The 21,416-nt window shown below is 41.5% G+C and overlaps 1 protein-coding gene across 2 annotated transcripts in view; it reads right to left on the minus strand.

Moving 5' to 3' along the window:
- The window catches only part of acoxl (acyl-CoA oxidase-like), a 46,288-nt gene that overhangs the window by 4,709 nt on the left and 20,163 nt on the right, over positions 1-21,416 (minus strand). For both annotated transcript variants that reach the window (XM_029669176.2, XM_029669177.2), the window contains 6 exons: positions 19,295-19,384; positions 17,662-17,771; positions 16,195-16,306; positions 15,883-15,970; positions 13,007-13,077; positions 735-836 (listed from right to left, as the gene is read on the minus strand). In XM_029669176.2, the coding sequence (XP_029525036.2) occupies positions 735-836; positions 13,007-13,077; positions 15,883-15,970; positions 16,195-16,306; positions 17,662-17,771; positions 19,295-19,384 (573 nt within the window). The remainder of the gene's footprint in view (positions 1-734; positions 837-13,006; positions 13,078-15,882; positions 15,971-16,194; positions 16,307-17,661; positions 17,772-19,294; positions 19,385-21,416) is intronic.

Below are 21,416 nucleotides of genomic sequence, written 5' to 3' on the forward strand. Positions count from 1 at the left end.
TAAAAAGGCTTCTAAAATGTGTTAAATCAACTTGATTTTCCCTTATGAAAATCAACCTCTACAAAAAGGGTCCATTCATTTTAATCCACATAATAATTCACATTTTCTGTTGAGGCAGGATTATTTTCCTGATGTAGCAAACTATTAAGGTCCTACATCTGTACACTTTTCCTACTAACTTTGTTCAGGGTCTACAAGTGATATTTTCATCTGTTCCAATGATCTAGTCCAGGACCATGTTAAATAACTGTCTCCTCAGATATGACTGTTCCCAGTTGCCGCTCTGGCAGTAATGAGGGGTATTGACACAGCAAACAGCAGCCATTTTGTTCCTCTGGAGGCAGTGTAAACACATAGCCTGAGCATCTGATGGTTAGATGCTAGCACAGTGGTGTCGACTCCCCCTACTTATCGGCTCCGACGTGCTCTGCAGGGTGGGATAGCGCTCGTCATAAACACTGCTGTTTGATCACAGCTAGCTGTGAACAACTGGAATGACAGTGGGAATACAAGGGGCTATGGAAGTGGGGTTCTTGTTTTTGACCAATGCTAATTATCCATCTGAAGTTAGCATTTTTCACAGTTGTTCTCTGACGGTACAACAACAAGACATCAGGGAAACTGACTAATCACTGACTAATCACTGTTTATCCCTCCACGTGGGTACACACACATAGAAGGAAGACATACAAGAACATATGCATGCAGTCTATTCTATAGGGCAGATATCTTACCTGGGTGCGTATCTGTCGGCTGGTAGCGGGGGTCAGGTAGTGATGCTCTAGATACCAGGCTCTCTCCTGGTACACCAGACTGGTGCCATGGAGGAGGCAGAACTAAGGAGAAGAAGTGAAATGTGTCACATTCTACCTGCTAGCACAACAAAAAGGCTGTGGATGAGAACATCCTCTATAGTAACACACAAGTTGTGCACATCAGTTGTTCAAATGAAGACACAATGGATATTTGATTTAACAATAGAGTTGATGTTTCAATTGCGAAATGCAACTAGGTAATACAACTATTGCATTATATCAGTTAAACACAGAGGCCCCCAACTTAATGCACCACACACACACACACGTTTCTGACTACGCATCCGGTTATTGTGTTAGAATAACATGTTTGTTCCTGTCTGGTCAGAGCTGGTAATGTGTATTCTGAGGACCATGAAGGAAATGGAAAAACAGAAACGGGTGGTCTAATATCTTGTCTCTTCAGAGGTGATGGTGATGACAGCAAACCGCCACAGAAGATCAAAAGAGAGGAGTGGAAAATAGACAGAGAAAGAGAGAGAGAGGAGAGAGAGAGAGAGAGAGAGAGAGAGAGAGACAGGAGAGAGAGAGAGACAGGAGAGAGAGAGAGAGAGAGAGAGAGAGCGAGAGACAGGAGAGAGAGAGAGAGAGAGAGAGAGAGAGAGAGAGAGAGATAGCAGCCCCTCAACTCTACACGGTGGACACAGCTCTCCACTGAGAACCAAACAAGACCATTGACCTCTAAATAAAGAACAAAGTTCAGGAGGTTTATCACGTTTCGGCAGCTTTGCTCATTTCCTTGGTTCACACAGTTCGGCTAGTGAAGGGTTGCCCACTGCTTGAGAGTAGTCGAAACCGAACATGACTACACAGTCCATCTCGGAAACCCAGAACTAAAATCTTGCGTAATTGCGTACAATGCTCGATTAAGTTCTGGGGGAGATGTTAAGAGAAAGATACTAACTCGAACTGTAAAATCTCCACCCCCCCCTCCCATACGGAAACTCTCTGCAAGTTTCAGGCAAGGCTATGACCCAAATGTCCCCTCTCCTTCCATAATGCTACAGATGTGAGCACCTGCAGGGCTGGAATAAGAAATCATAGCCCCCTAACCTAATTGAGTTTCCCATTAAGGGTTGATATGAACAGCTGTTTTTCCAATGTCATGTCACAGTGCCATCATTAAAAAAGTCAAGCATATCTCTCCACACAGAGGAGACTCAGCATGTGCTATGTATGAGAAATACAATGCATTTGATATCACTAGCAATGTCAACATCCGTACATCAGATGTGTGACACTGCACTTTCAATACTTAAGTGAGATGTATGCCAAGTGCCTTCGGAAAGTATTCAGACCCTGTGACTTTTTCCACATTTTGTTACGTTACAGCCTTATTCTAAAATGTATTAAATATTTTTTCCCCTCATCAATCTATACACAATACCCCATAACTGAAATAGTATTCATGTCACGTTCTGACCTTTATTTCCTTTGTTTTGTCATTATTTAGTATGGTCAGGGCGTGAGTTGGGTGGGCAGTCTATGTTTGTTTTTCTATGTTTTGGGGTATTTCTATGTTTCGGCCTAGTATGGTTCTCAATCAGAGGCAGGTGTCATTAGTTGTCTCTGATTGAGAATCATACTTAGGTAGCCTGGGTTTCACTGTGTGTTTGTGGGTGATTGTTCCTGTCTCTGTCTTTGCACCAGATAGGACTGTTTAGGTTTTCCATGTTTATTGTTTTGTAGTGTTCATGTGTACATTTACGTATTAAAAGAACCACGGACACTTACCACGCCGCATATTGGTCCTCTGATCCTTTTCGCCTCTCCTCTTCGGGAGAAGAGGAGGAAATCCCTGACAATTCAGACTCTTCACTCAGTACTTTGTTGAAGCAGCAATTACAGTCTTGAGTCTTCTTGGGTATGACGCTATAAGCTTGGCACACCTGTATTTGGGGAGTTTCTCCCAATCTTCTCTGCAGATCCTCTCAAGCTCTGTCAGGTTGGATGGGGAGCGTTGCTGCACATATATTTTCAGGTCTCTCCAGAGATGTTAGATCGGGTTCAAGTCTGGGCTCTGGCTGGGCCGCTCAAGAACATTCAGAGACTTGTCCCGAAGCCACTTCTGTGTTGTCTTGGTTGTGTGTTTAGGGTCGTTGTCCTGTTGGAAGGTGAACCTTTGCCCCAGTCTGAGGTCCTGAGCACTCTGGAGCAGGTTTTCATCAAGGATCTCTCTGTACTTTGCTCCGTTCATCTTTGCCTCGATCCTGACTAGTCTCCCAGGCCCTGCCTCTGAATAACATCCACACAACATGATGCTGCCACCACCATGCTTCACTGTAGGGATGGTGCCAGGTTTCCTCCAGACGTGAGGCTTGGCATTTAGGCCAAAGAGTTCAGTCTTGGTTTCATCAGACCAGAGAATCTTGTTTCTCATGGTCTGAGAGTCTTTAGGTGCCTATTGGCAAACTCCAAGCGGGCTGTCATCTGCCTTTTACTGAGGAGTGGCTTCTGTCTGGCCACTCTACCATAAAGACCTGCTTGGTGGAGTGCTGCAGAGATGGTTGTCCTTCTGGAAGGTTCTCCCATCTCCACACAGGAACCCTGGAGCTCTGGCAGAGTGACCATTGTGCTCTTGGTCACCTCCCTGACCAAGGCCCTTCTCCCCGATTGCTCAGTTTGGCCAGCTCTAGGATGGAGTGTTGGTTGTTCCAAACTTCTTCCATTTAAGAATGATGGAAGCCACTGTGTTCTTGGGGACCTTCAATGCTGCAGACGTTTTTTGGTACCCTTCCCCAGATCTGTGCCTTGACACAATCCTGTCTCGGAGCTCTACGGACAATTCTTTCAACTTCATGGCTTGGTTTTTGCTCTGACATGTACTGTCAGCTGTGGGACCTTACATAGACAGGTGTGTGCCTTTACAAATCATGTCCTACCAATTGAATTTACCTCAGGTGGACTCCAATCAAGTTGAAGAAACATCACAAGGATAATCAATGACGAGGATGCACCTGAGGTCAAGGATCTGAATACTTATGTAAATAAGATATTTCTGTTTTTTATTTGAACTAAATTAGCAAAAATGTCAAAAAAACTGCTTTTGCTTTGCCATTATGCGGTATTGTGTGTCGAGGATTTCTTTTTATTTAATCCATTTTTGAATAAGGCTGTAATGTAACAAAATGTGGAAAAGGTTAAGGGGTTTGAATACTGACCGAAGGCCCTGTAACTGGTGAACTGTGACAGGTGCATTGTGAAAACCTAACTGTGCATTGTTGTAGTTTAACGGTCTGCACAATGGACAAGCAGTCACAGTATCTGCAATGAGAAATGTTTTTTTTCCTCTATGGTTTTGGTGGGGAACAGTAATACCCATTTAGCAGGATGAAACTCAAGGACCCCAGTAAAAGCTCTTTTGTTTGAGAACAGCTGTATCACTGTTGCTGGTTCTGTACTGTCCAACAAGCTGTATTGATTGATTTGTTTGTTGCATAAGATGTAGTGTTTCATTGATGCACAACGAGTCACATGGAGAGAAGCTTCAGGGACACTTGAGGCTCTCTGTGCTTTATACAACAGACAAAGGCTGTATCAGGGAGAGTTTAAACTGCCCTACAGCCTAGAGTAATTCCTTTGAAAATAAATATTGACGAGAGTTGATTCAATGTGTAATTGTACAAGCTAAGTAATATGGGGGAAAACATCCTAGCAACAACATTTTAGGGGAGCATCAACAACATTGTGGAAACACCTAAGGCTTCGTTGGATAGACATCAAGAAGGTGTCCACTAGATAAATACTCTGATAAACAGCTGATGTGTTGTTCACTCACAGTTTCTGTTGACCAAAACTTAAATTAAGAATCACCACTGAACGTCCTTCTTATTCCCATTGTAACATATACTGAGTCCTCAAAAAAGGTGATTTCCAACTCTGTGTCATCACATTAAACATAACTCAGATTTTTTAAATATCAGACATGTCCTTGTATTCAGATGTTGGATTCAAATCACTGGCTTCACTTTACAATGTAATGAATAAACTATTGATAAGTAGACTAACATATTAAATTAGCATTCCAGTATATAAAAACACACTTTTTTAAAGCATTGAAACGTATTTATAACTATTTATAATGGATTATTCATGGGAGTTATTGAAGTCTAATCTTCACCAAGAAATGTGTGTAACATTGCACATCCTCAGATAAACAGTGTTAGTTCAGTACATATACACGTAAATCTAACCAGTGTAAGAGCTGGTATAAAACATTACTGGGTGAAGATGAGGTAATCAGTAGACATCAAACTCAATCTATCAAATTAAATAAATACTATTGATATGATATCTGTTTAGAGTGGTTGCAATTCATAACAATTTTGTAACCATGCGTGTGGAACAAAGTAACAGAATCATATGATGTAGCATCATTTGGAATCTGGGTCTGACTTTTGTCTCCAGGCGCTAGGTCAGACAATTGGTCAGACATTGGTGCTCCCTACGGCCACTTACATGCTTCTGCTTAGAATGTTCAAAGAAAACATTTTTATTTCTAAAAACAAAAAGTCAGACACAGATTCCAAATGATGCTACATCATATGATTCCATTTGGTTCAATACACGAAGCAATGGTTTCAAAATAGATGCCTACCATCTCCATAATGAATAGGTTAACCAAAAAATTGCGTAGTCATTTCGAGATTCCAATAGATAACTCTGACATTTTTTTATTTTCTCATGTGACAAAAGTGACAGTAAAATCAACATCAACACAGATATCGTAATTTGTCCAAATGATCAGTGACGAAAAATCTGCGTTGCTACTACGATTTATGTTACATCACTCCACAAGGAACTACACGGTCCATAAAATATGGTTTGTAACCAGTAATGTTTAATTATTGGCAACTTTCTCTTTCTTGAGTGGACTGAATGCTAATTTCCCGGTGTGTGTGTGATTTATTGTGGTAAATGAGGACGAGGGGTGTTTGTGGCAGCTCTTGTCAAATATGAGGTCTGGCCCATTATGACATTGTATTGACATTGCTGTGTGAATAGCACACGGAAGCGTCGGGCCTCTCTCTCTGTTCCCACTCTCTTCCTATTATGCAAAACTGGTAACCTGGCAAAAAGGGCTGGACAGAAACTTATCACAAGGTCATTAAGTTTCTTATCGATAACAGTCCTCCCAAAATGCTCTTTAAAGGCAGGTCTACATGGTAAGTATTAGAGCATCGTGGGGCCATCAGAGATTATTTGACATCAGATTGGATGTCTGACCTTGTAAGCAACATTGCTTGGAGCAATCTGAAACTGACTAAAACCACAACACAGCACTGACTATAAGAACGGCATAGGAAGACTGCATTTGAGCCATATTCAAATCAAATAGGACCGCCAATATACACTACATAACCAAAAGTACGTGGACCTGCTCGTCGAACATCTCATTTCAAAATCATGGGAATTAATATGGAGTTGATCCCCCCCTTTTCTGCTATAACAGCCTCCACTCTTCTGGGAAGGTTTTCCACTAGATGTTGGAACATTGCTGCGGGGACTTGCTTCCATTCAGCCACAAAAGCATTAGTGAGGTCGGGCACTGATGTTGGGCAATTAGGCCTGGCTCGCAGATGGCGTTCCAAGTCATCCCAAAGGTGTTTGATGGGGTTGAGGTCAGGGCTCTGTGCAGGCCAGTGAAGTTTTTACACACCGATCTCGACAATCCATGGACCTCTGTATGGATCTAGCTTTATACACAGGGGAATAGTCATGCTGAAACAAGAAAGGGCCTTCCCCAAACAATTGCCACAAACTTGAAAGCAAATAATTGTCTAGATTGTCATTGTATGCTGTACCATTGAGATGTCTCTTCACTGGAACTAAAGGGCCTAGCCCGAACCATGAAAAACAGCCCCAAACCATTATTCCTCATCCACCAAACTTTACAGTTGGCACTAGCATTCGGGCAGGTAGTGTTCTCCTGGCATCCGCCAAACCCAGATTCGTCTGTCAAACTGCCAGATGGTGAAGCGTGATTAATCACTCCAGAGAACGCGTTTTCACTGCTCCAGAGTCCAATGGCGGCAAGTTTATACCACTCTAGCCGACGCTTGGCATTGTGCATGGTGACGTTAGGCTGGTGTACGGTTGCTCTGCCATGGAAACCCATTCCATGAAGCTCCTGACAAACAGTTATTGTGCTCATGTTGCTTCCAGAGGCAGTTTGGAACTCAGTAGTGAGTGTTGCAACCATGGATAGATGATTTTTACACGCTATGCGCTTCAACAGTCGGCGGTCCAGTTCTGTGGTTTTGTGTGGCCTATCAATTCGCGGCTGAGCCGTTGTTGCTCCTAGGCGTTTCCACTTCACAATAACAGCACATTTTAATTTTACCTTTATTTAACCAGGCAAGTCAGTTAAGAACACATTCTTATTTTCAATGACGTGGGTTAACTGCCTGTTCAGGGGCAGAACGACAGATTTGTACCTTGTCAGCTCGGGGGTTTGAACTCGCATCCTTCCGGTTACTAGTCCAACGCTCTAACCACTAGGCTACGCTGCCGCCTACGCTGCCGTTGATCAGGGCAGCTCTAGCAGAAATTGGACAAACTGACTTGTTGGAAAGGTGGCATCCTATGACGGTGTCACTTTGAAAGTCCCTGAGCTCTTCAGTAAGGCCATTCTATTGCCAATGTTTGTCTATGGAGATTGCATGGCTGTGCACTCAATGTATGTATTATGTAAGGCGCTAACCATGTAGTTTAACATAGGGTATGTACTTACTATGGGACCTACATTATGACCTCCAAGTTTCTATGAGGTCAGATTATAGTCAGGCTTTCTGGACACCGCCTTGCTACATCATATTGGTGTACAATATTAGCCTCAGTCCCAGTCATGCTCTAATGTGTAAAAGGACCCTGATGACATGCCAATTGTATCCCAACATTACGGCCATATCTGTCTGACCCAAAATAAAAGGGTTGAGTGATATGAACAGCACAAACCATGTTATTGTGGTAATCACACGATCGGTCGAGCAGATGCGATCGTTGGCGTTTGAAAGCAGTAAACTGTTAGGCCTGTTAGAAGCATAACGATTTAATTACACTTAATGTGGAATGAGTCAATGGAGGCACTTTTTAGTCTACTCACACAGTTCGAACACTGCTCAGGTTTTATCCCTATTATGTTAACAGAATCATCACCACACCATCACCACAGCTCTGGTTTCTGTATGTGCTTTAATGTTTTTGCTTACTGCATGGTGTATGAATATCACCGTAGAAAACTATTTTGCTTTTTGGATTACTGGTGTTTTCCAAGTAGTCTTGTTGTCAATGCTGAGATGCTTAAGGGCAATTCCATGGAAACAGAATTTCACTTCAGTTTAACAAGCCATAAAACTCTGCACAGTCAATAATTTACACAGTAAATCAAATTAAAACATTTACTGGAAAAACTGTGCAGATGAAAGGTTTGTAAAGATTTCAGTGGAAATTGTTAAAAGTAGTCATTGTGCATAGAGTTCTATGGTTTGTTAAACTTTGAAATCAATGGTTTTTGTTTGGTATAGATTTTATAATGAAAAATCTGAGTCTATGTAATTGCCCTTAAGCAGTGTTGGAATGTGAACATTTCCAACGCTAGGCTCATTGAACAGACCGCAGGTATGACATCAGTCAGCTTCTGCTTCAATAGCTAATGCCGCGTTCAAGACAACTCGGAACTTGGAAACTCAGAAATGTCCGACTTGGAAACTCATTGTAGAAAGATGAGCTCAGTTTCCCTCGAAATTATCAGATTCAACCAATAGGAAGCTATATGGAGAAAAAAATCTTAGCATATTTCAACTCGGAGGTTCCAAGTTGTCTTGAAAGCACCATGAGCATCAGGAGTATACAGACGTCATCCACCATGCCCAACCTGTCTGTCCAACGAGAGAAAATCATAGGATGCCTCCTTCTGCCTCCAAGTATGTGACATTTACATAAGGCTACTATTTTGCATCCACACACTGTCGCCTGACTGACTGTCTGCCAGTTCTACACAATGTTCTAACACTGAAACCAAACGTGTGTTTATTTGAGTAGTTCACATGCAACCAGAAGCATCACACAAAAACAAAAACTTACCATCTTGAAAATGTATGATATTTTAAGAGCAGTAGAGGGTGTTTTCCATCCTAAAATGAAGTCTGACCTTAATGCAGCCCATAACATACAGTCAGAGATGCAGAGGTACAGGGGAGACCTTGATAGTGCCCACAGAAAGGGGCTTATCTGCCTATGCAGGACTCAAGGCAGCCCGGCTAAGGCAAAGCAGCAAAGTAATCAATCGCAACTGAACCCACACACGTGGCAGAGGGACAGCTTATTCACACTCCATGATGGTCAGTGCTTCCCTATATTAAATTTAGCAGTGATAGCCCACTAAATTGTTTCCACCACTGCAGAAAAATGAGGTAATGTTTTTTAAATACAGTACCAGTCCAAAGTTTGGACCCACCAACTCATAAGGGTTTTTCTTTATTTTTACTATTTTCTACATTGTAGAATAATAGTGAAGACATCAACACTATGAAATAACACATATGGAATCATGTCGTAATCAAAAATGTGTTAAACAAATCTAAAACTATTTTATATTTGAGATTCTTCAAAGTAGCCACCCTTTGCCCTGATGACAGCTTTGCACACTCTTGGCATTCTTTCAACCAACTTCATGAGAAAGTAAACTGGAAATCATTTCAATTAACAGGTGTGCCTTGTTAAGTTCATTTGTGGAATTTCTTTCCTTCCTAATGCATTTGAGCCAATCAGTTGTGTTGTGACAAGGCATGGGTGGTATACAGAAGACAGCCCTATTTGGCAAAAGACCAAGTCCATATAATGGCACGAACAGCTCAAATAAGCAAAGAGAAATGACAGTCCATCATTACTTTAAGACATGAAGGTCAGTCAATCCAGAAAATGTCAAGAACTTTGATGGTGTCTTCAAGTGTAGTCATAAAAACCATCAAGCGCTATGATGAAACTGGCTCTCATGAGGACCGCCACAGGAAAGTAAGACCCAGAGTTACAGTTGAAGTCGGGGAGGTTTAAATACACCTTAGCCAAATACATTTAAAAACTCAGTTTTTCACAATTCCTGACATTTAATCTGAGTAAAAATTCCCTGTCTTAGGTCAGTTAGGATCACCACTTTATTTTAAGAATGTGAAATGTCAGAATTATAGTAGAGAGACTGATTTATTTGAGCTTTTATTTCTTTCATCACATTCCCAGTGAGTCAGAAGTTTACATACACTCAATTAGTATTTGGTAGCGTTGCCTTTAAATTGTTTAACTTGGATCAAACGTTTCGGTTAGCCTTCCACAAGCTTCCCACAATAAGTTGGGTGAATTTTGGCCTATTCCTCCTGACAGAGCTGTAACTGAGTCAGGTTTGTAGGCCTCCTTGCTCACACACACTTTTTCTGTTCTGCCCACACATTTTCTATATACCTTGACTTTGTTGTCCTTAAGCCATTTTGCCACAACTTTGGATGTATGCTTGGGGTCATTGTCCATTTGGAAGACCCATTTGCGACCAAGCTTTAACTTCCTGACTGATGTCTTGAGATGTTGCTTCAATATATCCACATAATTTTCCACCCTCATGATGCCATCTATTTTGTGAAGTATACCAGTCCTTCATGCAGCAAAGCACCCTCACAACATGATGCTGCCACCCCCGTGCTTCACGGTTGGGATGGTGTTCTTCGGCTTGCAAGCCTCCCCTCCCCCTTTTTCCTCCAAACATAACGATGGTCATTATGACCAAACGGTTCTATTTTTGTTTCATCAGACCAGAGGACATTTCTCCAAAAAGTACGATCTTTGTCCCCATGTGCAGTTGCAAACCGTAGTCTGGCTTTTTTATGGTGGCTTTGGAGCAGTGGCTTCTTCCTTGCTGAGTGGCCTTTCAGGTTATGTAAATATAGGACTCATTTTACTGTGGATATAGATACATTTGTACCTGTTTCCTCCAGCATCTTCACAAGGTCCTTTGCTGTCGTTCTGGGATTGATGTGCTCTTTTCGCACCACAGTATGTTCATCTCTAGGAGACAGAACACGTCTCCTTCCTGAGCAGTATGACGGCTGCGTGGTCCCATACTTGTGTACAGATGAACGTGGTATCTTCAGGTATTTGGAAATTGCTCCCAATGATGAACCAGACTTGTGGAGGTCTATAATTGTTTTTCTGAGGTCTTAGCTTATTATTTTGATTTTCCCATGATGTCAAGCAAAGAGGCACTGCGTTTGAAGGTAGGACTTGAAATATATCCACAGGTACACCTCCAATTGACTCATATTATGTCAATTAGCCTATCAGAAGCTTCTAAAGCCATGACATCTTCTTCTCACCTAATACCTTTTTTGCACTATTGGTTAGAGCCTGTAAGTAAGCATTTCACTGTAAGGTCTACACCGGTTGCATTCGGCGCACGTGACAAAAAAACTTTGATTTGATTCTGGAATTTTCCAAGCTGTTTAAAGGCACAGTCAACTTAGTGTACGTAAACTTCTGACCAACTGGAATTGTGATATAATCGAAATGTAAACAATTGTTGAAAAATGACTTGTGTCATGCACAAAGTAGAGGTCCTAATCGACTTGCCAAAACTATAGTTTGTTAACAAGAAATTTGTGGAGTGGTTGAAAAACGAGTTTTAATGACTCCAACCTAAGTGTATGTAAACTTCCGACTTCAACTGTACCTCTGCTGCAGAAGATATGTTCATTAGAGTTACCAGCCTCAGAAATTGCAGCCCAAATAAATGCTTTACAGAGATCAAGTAACAGACATCTCAGCATCAACTGTTCAGAGGAGAGTGCGTGAACCAGGCCTTCATGGTCGAATTTCTGCAAAGAAACCACTACTAAAGGACACCAATTAGAAGAAGAGACTTGCTTGGGGCAAGAAATACGAGCAATGGACATTAGACCGGTGGAAATATGTCATTTGGTCTGATGAGTCCAAATTTGAGATTTTTGGTTTCCACTGCCGTGTCTTTGTGATGCGTAGAGTAGGTGAACTGATGATCTCTGCATGTGTAGTTCCCACTGTGAAGTATGGAGGAGGTGGTGTGATGGTGGGGGATGCTTTGCTGGTGACACTGTCAGTGATTTATTTAGAATTCAAGGTACACTTAACTAGCATGGTTACCACAGCATTCTTCAGCGATACACCATCGCATTTCACATTTGGTTTGCGCTTAGTGGGACTATCATTTGTTTTTCAATAGGACAATGATCCAACACACCTCCAGACTGTGTAAAGGCTATTTGACCAAGAAGGAGCGTGCTGCATCAGATGACCTGGCTTCCACAATCACCCGACCTCAACCCAATTGAGATGGTTTGGGATGAGTTGGACCGCAGAGTGGAAAAGCAGGCAACAAGTGCTCAGCATATGTGGGAACTCCTTCAAGACTGTTGGAAAAGCATTCCAGGTGAAGCTGGTTGAGAGAATGCCAATAGTGTGCAAAGCTATCATCAAGGCCAAGTGTGGCTATTTTGAAGAATCTAATATATATAACACGTTTTTGGTTACTACATGAATCCATATGGGTTATTTCATAGATTTGTAGAAAATAGTACAAATAAAGAAAAACCCTTGAATGAGTAGGTGTGTCCAATCTTTTGACTGGTACTGTATTTCTGCTGAGACGCGCTTTTAAATGGATAGTCGTGGGCTCAATGACTGGAAGTCTATGGAAACAGCTAGCATTTCTTTGCACTAACGCTAGTAGCAATGCACTCCCCTTCGCTACACTTGCCACCACTACTGAAAAATTCCTAGGGAAAACACTGATGGTACAGTAATGCAGAAAATGTATACAAATTAAAATTCTACTGCATAGGCTATTAAGTGAAAATTGTACTGTTTTCTCAACCTGTTTTTTACGAGGACAAGTAAGAATTATGGGAAAAAGAACATTAAGACTTTTGCATTCTATAATTGTATTCTTTGTAAAAACACAAAATGTGAACAGGACAGGTGTGACTAGGTTATACAGGAGGTTCATATGAGGACTTATCACATTATTACCTTGTAAGGAACTCATGAAACGTGTTCAAAGTGTTGTTTCTGAGAACTTTCCATAGGACCTAACTGATGACTCAAAAGCAGAGCTTCTGGTTTCCTATTGAACGGTGAGAGACAGAAGAGTGGAAAACTGGTTTCACACGTACCTTCGTTAGCAAGGTGTGGTCTTCTTCGACTGGGCACTCTTGAACGGCCAGAGCAAACTGCTCCAGAGTTACTATGGAAACAAACAAAAAATCAGTGAGGCTAAGCAAAAATATTACCCAGCTAGGCAGTGGGTCACTATTGTTCAGCCTCAATGCAGTGACAGTCACACAGAACAACATTTTATGGAAACATAATGAAATATTGGGTTCTCTTTTACTGTTCGTTGCTTCGTAATACAAAACAGGATATCATATGCTCATAATGAATTATAGTCAGTAGATAATGAATAAGAATGTGATGATCGACTAAATAAATCTTAACAATTGATGAATAATAAACCTACTTAAGAAAGTGTTGAGGAAAACAAATTTTGCACCCACAAAAGTATCTGAATATGAATCTTGTGTAAATAGCATAGAACTGAATCCCTGTTCAGAATCAATATATGTCGGTCGGCCAATTGTGGTGGGGAGACCTACAACTACAACAACAGTATTAGGGGACCATGACATCTAGTCATAGTGATACTAGGTATAAGCACTAACCCACGTCAAGGCCATCACACTGGGTTATGTGCTACTGCACCACCAAGAGACAACTACTATGCAACTTCACTGCAATTGAGGAAACTTTTTTTCAAGTCCTGTCAAAGCTGTAGGGCAAAGGCATTATATTGCTAAGGAATGGAATATGACAACAAAACCATTTCACTCTGAGGGTGCCTCTATGTATCAGTCAGCCTCCAGACCGCTCTTAGCTTTCAAACATCAGACACCTTTGTGCTCTTTAGTACCTTGCGGCTGGTTAAGGTTGTAAGACTGCTTGTGTGTGTGTGTGTGTGTGTGTGTGTGTGTGTGTGTGTGTGTGTGTGTGTGTGTGTGTGTGCCGATGTGTGTGCCGACGTGTGTGCCTGTCAGTTTGTGTGTGCCTGGGAGTTTGTGTTTGCTTGTGTGTGTGTGTGTGCCTGTGAGTTTGTGCGTGTGTTCCTATGAGTTTGTGTGTGTGTGTGTGCCTGTGAGTTTGTGTGTGTGTGTGTGTGTGTGTGTGTGTGTGTGTGTGTCTGTGTGTGTGCGTGCGTGTGTGGGATGAAAGTGAGAGAAGGGAAAGGTTATGGTCTTTAAGAGACAGTGGTGTCTTTACATAGTCCCACTGGTTCAAAACACAACCCCCTATACTTATGCACACAGTTTTAGTACACAAAAACAGATTCTGCCATCTTACTTTTCATTCATGACCACTATATTCGTTCATCTACTTAACGCCTAGGAGAGTTACAAAAATTCACATATGATTCAGATAATCAAATCAAATCGTATTTGTCACATACACATGTTTAGCAGATGTTATTGCCGGTGTAGCGAAATGCTTGTGTTTCTAGCTTCCACAGTGCGGTAATATCTAAACTAATCAACTAGTCTTGATGCACAGATGAATCATATGCTAATGCTAGGCCGGAGGAAAAAGCCTGCACAGTGCACACCCTGTAACTCTCCAGGACCAGGGTAGGCTGTAGTCTACCCACCTGTAACTCTCCAGGACCAGGGTAGGCTGTAGTCTACCCACCTGTAACTCTCCAATACCAGGGTAGGCTGTAGTCTACCCAACTGTAACTCTCCAGGACCAGGGCAGGATGTAGGCTACCCACCTGTAACTCTCCAATACCAGGGTAGGCTGTAGTCTACCCACCTGTAACTCTCCAGGACCAGGGTAGGCTGTAGTCTACCCACCTGTAACTCTCCAATACCAGGGTAGGCTGTAGTCTACCCACCTGTAACTCTCCAGGACTAGGGTAGGCTGTAGTCTACCCACCTGTAACTCTCCAATACCAGGGTAGGCTGTAGTCTACCCACCTGTAACTCTCCAATACCAGGGTAGGCTGTAGTCTACCCACCTGTAACTCTCCAATACCAGGGTAGGCTGTAGTCTACCCACCTGTAACTCTCCAGGACTAGGGTAGGCTGTAGTCTACCCACCTGTAACTCTCCAATACCAGGGTAGGCTGTAGTCTACCCACCTGTAACTCTCCAGGACCAGGGTAGGCTGTAGTCTACCCACCTGTAACTCTCCAATACCAGGGTAGGCTGTAGTCTACCCACCTGTAACTCTCCAGGACCAGGGTAGGCTGTAGTCTACCCACCTGTAACTCTCCAATACCAGGATAGGCTATAGTCTACCCACCTGTAACTCTCCAGGACTAGGGTAGGCTGTAGTCTACCCACCTGTAACTCTCCAATACCAGGGTAGGCTGTAGTCTACCCACCTGTAACTCTCCAGGATCAGGGTAGGCTGTAGTCTACCCACCTGTAACTCTCCAGGACCAGGGTAGGCTGTAGTCTACCCACCTGTAACTCTCCAATACCAGGGTAGGCTGTAGTCTACCCACCTGTAACTCTCCAGGACCAGGGTAGGCTGTAGTCTACCCACCTGTAACTCTCCAGGACCAGGGTAGGCTGTAGTCTACCCACCTGTAACTCTCCAATACCAGGGTAGGCTGTAGTCTACCCACCTGTAACTCTCCAGGACTAGGGTAGGCTGTAGTCTACCCACCTGTAACTCTCCAATACCAGGGTAGGCTGTAGTCTACCCACCTGTAACTCTCCAGGACCAGGGTAGGCTGTAGTCTACCCACCTGTAACTCTCCAATACCAGAGTAGGCTGTAGTCTACCCACCTGTAACTCTCCAATACCAGGGTAGGCTGTAGTCTACCCACCTGTAACTCTCCAGGACCAGGGTAGGCTGTAGTCTACCCACCTGTAACTCTCCAGGACCAGGGTAGGCTGTAGTCTACCCACCTGTAACTCTCCAATACCAGGGTAGGCTGTAGTCTACCCACCTGTAACTCTCCAGGACCAGGGTAGGCTGTAGTCTACCCACCTCTGTGTATGTGTGCTAAGGCCAGGCCGGTCACATGATGAAGACAGGCGTTCCAGGCATCAAAAAACTCCTCTCTTTTCTTCTCTACCTGCAGGAGACAATGGACATAGCAATATAAGGCTTCATTTATGAGCTCATAAAGTATTGATCAAACCTTTCCAAAACCAACTGTGAATCAATTTACACCTAGCTGTATCAACATCAAACAGACGTTTGACAAACTGGTGCTAAAATAGTAAATTCATGCTTTCAACATTTCTGTTGTTGGACTTCTCTTATTGTAGTCCATGTCTTTAGATGAGATGGACTGACCTTGTTGTAGAGTCTGGTTGCTAGGCTGCGCTGTAGAACCCTCTCCCTATAGGACACTGCTTTCAGCAGGAAACTCAGGTCCCCCACCGTATCTACATTGAAGCCAAGGAAACTACCGAAGATGGACATGAACAACATTATTCACCTGAACAAATTCTATCATTGCACAATTCTACAGACATGAGGAAAGTGGGCAGTTAGTGTACTATTTTAGTGTACTAAAGCATTCACACACACACACACACACACACACACACACACACACACACACACACACACACACACACACACACACACACACACACACGTCCACAAGTGGGTACAAGCAAGAATATTCTCTCATTAAGGACTTTTTAGATAAATTGTTTTCATTGTACAGTATGTTCAAGCAAATAGGCAGAATAAACAGCATTGGACAAATAACAACTGCATCGTCAGTACACGTCCAACACATTTTCACATGATGTTCAGTAAAAACAAAGCAAAAAACAAATGAGAAAATAAACCCTAAATGAAACCCACCCCATCCACCCACCCAAGTGACCTGTTCGATTTAACTCCTTAAAGAGCCCTTTCACTTTCAGCAGGGTTTGACCACATTGTTAAGGTTCTTTCATTAACGACTTCTAATAACTTTCAAGATGGTCTCATAACCAGCCAAGCACAGGGATTGTGTAAAAGTTGTACACACTAAACGTACATGACACCTAGACATCTCACCAGATAGTGGAAAACCACACTACCATAGTAGCAGTGTGTAAAATGAAAGGGGGACTCTATTCTGGGAAACAGTAGCATCTTAAAAGAACATATATCTTAATGTTCCACTTCACAATAAGAAGAATGAGTTTGTGTGATAGCTTGTGAGAAAAGAGATGTGGTTTCCCCTACTTGGAAATATGAGAATATACAAATAAATATGAGAATACATGTGAATAAATGATGTATTTGAGAGGAGTTGAGAGTGTGGACAAATGTCTGGGCTTTTCTGTTGTATAGAAGACTCAGCATTATATTTTGAATGCTAAATTCTAGAGGTTTATGGGTGTTTAGTGAGTCTTAAACTGTCCCCATGAGCAAGAAATAGCTCACGTGAATGTACTTATTTGACACACAAAGAATAGAAGACAGTGGCATAAAAAGCAGTGTACTGTATACATTTTGAACCCATTTCCTAAAGTGTAGCTAATAAAAATAAAATAAAAATGGTTTTGTCACATACACCTGATAGGTACAGTGAAATGTGTTGTTTTATAGGGTCAGCCATAGTAGTACAGCGTCCCTGGAGAAAATGAGGGTTAAGTTCCTTGCTCAAGTGCAAATCGATCGATTTTTCACCTTGTCAGCTTGGGTATTTGAACCTGCAACCTTTCATTTACTGGCCCAACGCTTTAACCTCTAGGATACCTGCCACCTTCAATATATGACCCTCTAACGATCTTGTGGCGTTGAGTGGCGTTCACTGACCTGGTTCTGAGCCTGTCAGACACTGAGCTCGTCCAGGTTTTGATGAGTCCGCCCACCACACTGTTTCCCAGCTGCCTGGTGAACTGGGTCATGAGCTCCTTTACCACCACCTGGGACAGGTCAGAGGTCAAAGGTTGAGAGCTTTAATGCTGAGTTGCCAAACATGCAAACCTCTGTTGTACTAGTTAAGTTACATGTATTTAAGAATGGGGACAATGGTGGATGATCAGGATTTATATTGGATAAATGTATAGATATGCTGCGTGTCAACATTCATTGTGAAAAACAAGGCTGGGGGAAGCTAAACTGAACTGGTCTATAGCTATAGCACCAAGACATATTTTAACCGCTCATACAGTAGCATAACTAGTCTTTCAATGTAGAGCTGGATGATTAATTGCCATCTCATGATAGGTGAAACACTTCCAATGTCATAAATGGGCAAATCCACTTTTGGAACTGTAAAAGAGAGACCCTATACAATCTGGCACACCCTTCATGTTTAAATTTGGGTAAAATGTCAGTTTGGGTCAGCTGTGGTCTTCTTCATGCTTTCAGGTCAGTAGTAAACTGATTAAATGTGGTAGGGGACTGTCATCTTCATTAGGGGTGCAGTTTGGATACTGTTAGTGGAGGGTTGAGTTGAGTTCAGCTGGCATAGCCTCCTCTCTCCTTGTGACTGCAGTCCAGACAGTAGACACCTTAGTTGCCATAAATATTTAATTATGTTTGACTTGGCACTGTGTTTGACTTCAAGTTCCCACACCGATCCTTCCCACTGCAATTTTTCATACTTCACTTTGCACTCCATGTCCTATACATCTTACCTTTGATGTATATGAAGCAAAATAAAATAGTGACTATACTGTACAACAATATCGAAATGATAAGAACATATAATTGCACAACAGTTGGTCTGACACAAAACCACCTTCATGTTCAGTCACACCCTTGTAAATACATTCTGTCAACCAAATTAACCACCCGTCTACAGAAATATCATTCTCCATAATTAAATCAAACTGGGACAATGATTTCACTATCCACTTGATGGTTTATGAATATTTCCAACGGTCTGCAAATAATTTTAGTTTATGATGAGCTATTCTGATTTCTGAGTCTCCCTCAACAGCACTGTATCTGAATGGTGACCTTGTTCCTATTATCTCAGAGTTCAGAGAGTCGTGTGTGTGTGTGTGTGTGTAGTACACTCATCACTTGCTTTGTAGTTCCACTCTACACTTGCAAACAAGGAGAAATCGCCCTCATCCCCAATAAGCCAAAAATAATTATATCCAATTGTGTGAAAACACATACTAATGAAATTCTCTCAATGCACAATTCCTTTATCAAGTTGCAGGGGCTTCACTCTAGAAAATGTCAGTATATAGTTTTTGCCAAAACTAAGGTTCATCTGACTGTTTTGAGAAATAAAGGCAGACTCTGTGAGCTCTATCAACTTGTCTGTCTAGAAGCCATGGTTAGTATACAGTAAATGTGAAAATCACATAACCAGTTTAAAACATTTCACATCAAAAGTGTGATGAACAGCAAAACAACATAAGTACTTATAGTTTTAGAGAAGGTGTGAATAAAATATTGAAGAGGACTTTGCCCTCTTTGGTTCTTTTACCTGTAACATGACGACGTTGTCCCCTTCAAATGTGACAAAGACATCAGAGTCACACTTCAGAGCAGGGATTCGGTTCTCCATCATAAAACCCTAACAAAGGTCAGAACCCAGAGAAACACGTCATTCACTGATATAAAGACACACCTAATTTATATACAGTAGTAATGGGTTTCACATTCACATGTCCAATTCATGTACGTAAATAACATTCAATTAGTGGTCAACATATTCCATCACAAATAAGATTACTACACTTTTATGCACATTCTTACTAGGAAACCACAGTTTCTCATACTCATAAGGAATTAGAAAAGTTTTGGGCTATTATTGGGGAGAGAAATAGGATGGTGCCTCTAGTGGAAGAAGTTTAGACTCTTCTTTGTTGCTATAGTAACCTCCCTTCAACGATACATTTATTTCATAACCAAATTATAAAGCTGTTGAAAAGAAAGTTATGACTGGATGGATCGCTCAATAAATAGGATGTATAAATAAATGGATAGATACATAAAGTAAGGACACAGAATTAAATACCTAATGGATGGAGGAATGATGGGATAAATGCAAAGATAAAAGGAAGTTATGGAATATGGATGAATGGACATTTTCAGTATAATGAGAGTTGTGAATGTGTTGTGCAAGTCAGAGTGTCTTGCTTTACACCACACAAAGAATGTTTGAAATCAAAACAAAGGCGTCTCCAATCCTACTTCCGTGTCCTAGTCAAGGAATTTTAGAAAATTCCTTGGTTCTAGAGGGTGGTGAGCACAGAATTGCGCATCAGCGCCACCAGCTGGATGAGGGTTTAGCATTGTGCAAGGCAGCCTACAGACAAGTACTAAAGGTAAACGATAACTACATGTAGACAAACAGTGGTAGGTTAGTTCAGTGGGTTGGAGTGAGCTGTGTGGCATAGTAAGTCTTATGTGCTCCCCCATTGTTCAATTTACAAGTTCTGAAAAGTTCCATGGCAGTTAATTCAACAGTGTGAAGTTAGTAACAACATCACCTCGTTTAGCTAAAACAGCAGTACCTCTTGATTGGTAGTAGATAATTCTGTTCTGATTTAAATAGCAGAGAAGTAGACCGAGATGTCATACCCATCTCTTTAGACAACTTAAAGGGTAAGTGGTCAAAAATTCAGTTGTTTGTAGAAGTTGAGACAAAAAGTAGTTGAATGACGTTACTAAAAAAGCTATCATGTTTTATTAGTAGAAGATTATTCTGTTCTGTTTTCAGATTTGAATAGCAGAGAAATAGACCAAGATGTCACAGTCTCTAAGTTGTCTAAAGTGCTGGGAAGGTGGTAAAAAATTCAGTTGTTTGTACAAAGTTGGATATTTGGTTTGCTAATGCAGTTACTAAAACATCTGTAACGTTTGATCGGTAGGAGACATTTTGTTCCCACTTCAGACTTGAATAACAGAGAAGTAGACGAAAATGTCTTACCCTCCAACATTTTGTTCCTACTTCAGACTTGAATAACAGAGTAGACGAAAATGTCTTACCCTCCAACATTTTGTTCCTACTTCAGACTTGAATAACAGAGAAGTAGATGAAAATGTCTTACCCTCCAACATTTTGTCTAACTTGTTGGGAAAGTGGTAAAAATGTCAGTTGTTTATAAAATGTTAGAGGAAATGTTAATGATGAGGTTACTTAAAGAGCTGTAACGTTTGATCGGTACCAGATCATTCAGTTCTGATTTCAGATTTGAACAGCAGAGAAGTAGAGGAAGATTTCACATGCTCTAACTTTTTGTCTAAGTTGTTGGGAAAGTGGTCAAAGTAGCTGATTTGTATCAAAAGTGACATTGTTTATAGTGAATAGAATAGAATGTTGGGAGTGGTGATGTCACAATGGGACCTTAAAAATGCTGAGGAAATCCCATGAAAGTGGATGGATGACAACAACAAAAAAAGGACAAAGTGTAAAAAATGAAAAAGTTGTATGCAAGCACACTATTCCAGACCATTCTACACGTTTTAAAAGTTAAAACAGCGTCTAGTTTAAACGGTGTGGGAGGAGTCGCGTTGTAAAGAATAATAATAAACTATAAGTCAGAAATCATTCTTACAATATCTAAAGAATATTATGACTTGAGAAATGGAGACTCAAAGAT

This window comes from Oncorhynchus nerka, linkage group LG10, assembly GCF_034236695.1.
Source record: "Oncorhynchus nerka isolate Pitt River linkage group LG10, Oner_Uvic_2.0, whole genome shotgun sequence".
In the NCBI taxonomy this organism is placed as follows: Eukaryota; Metazoa; Chordata; class Actinopteri; order Salmoniformes; family Salmonidae; genus Oncorhynchus; species Oncorhynchus nerka.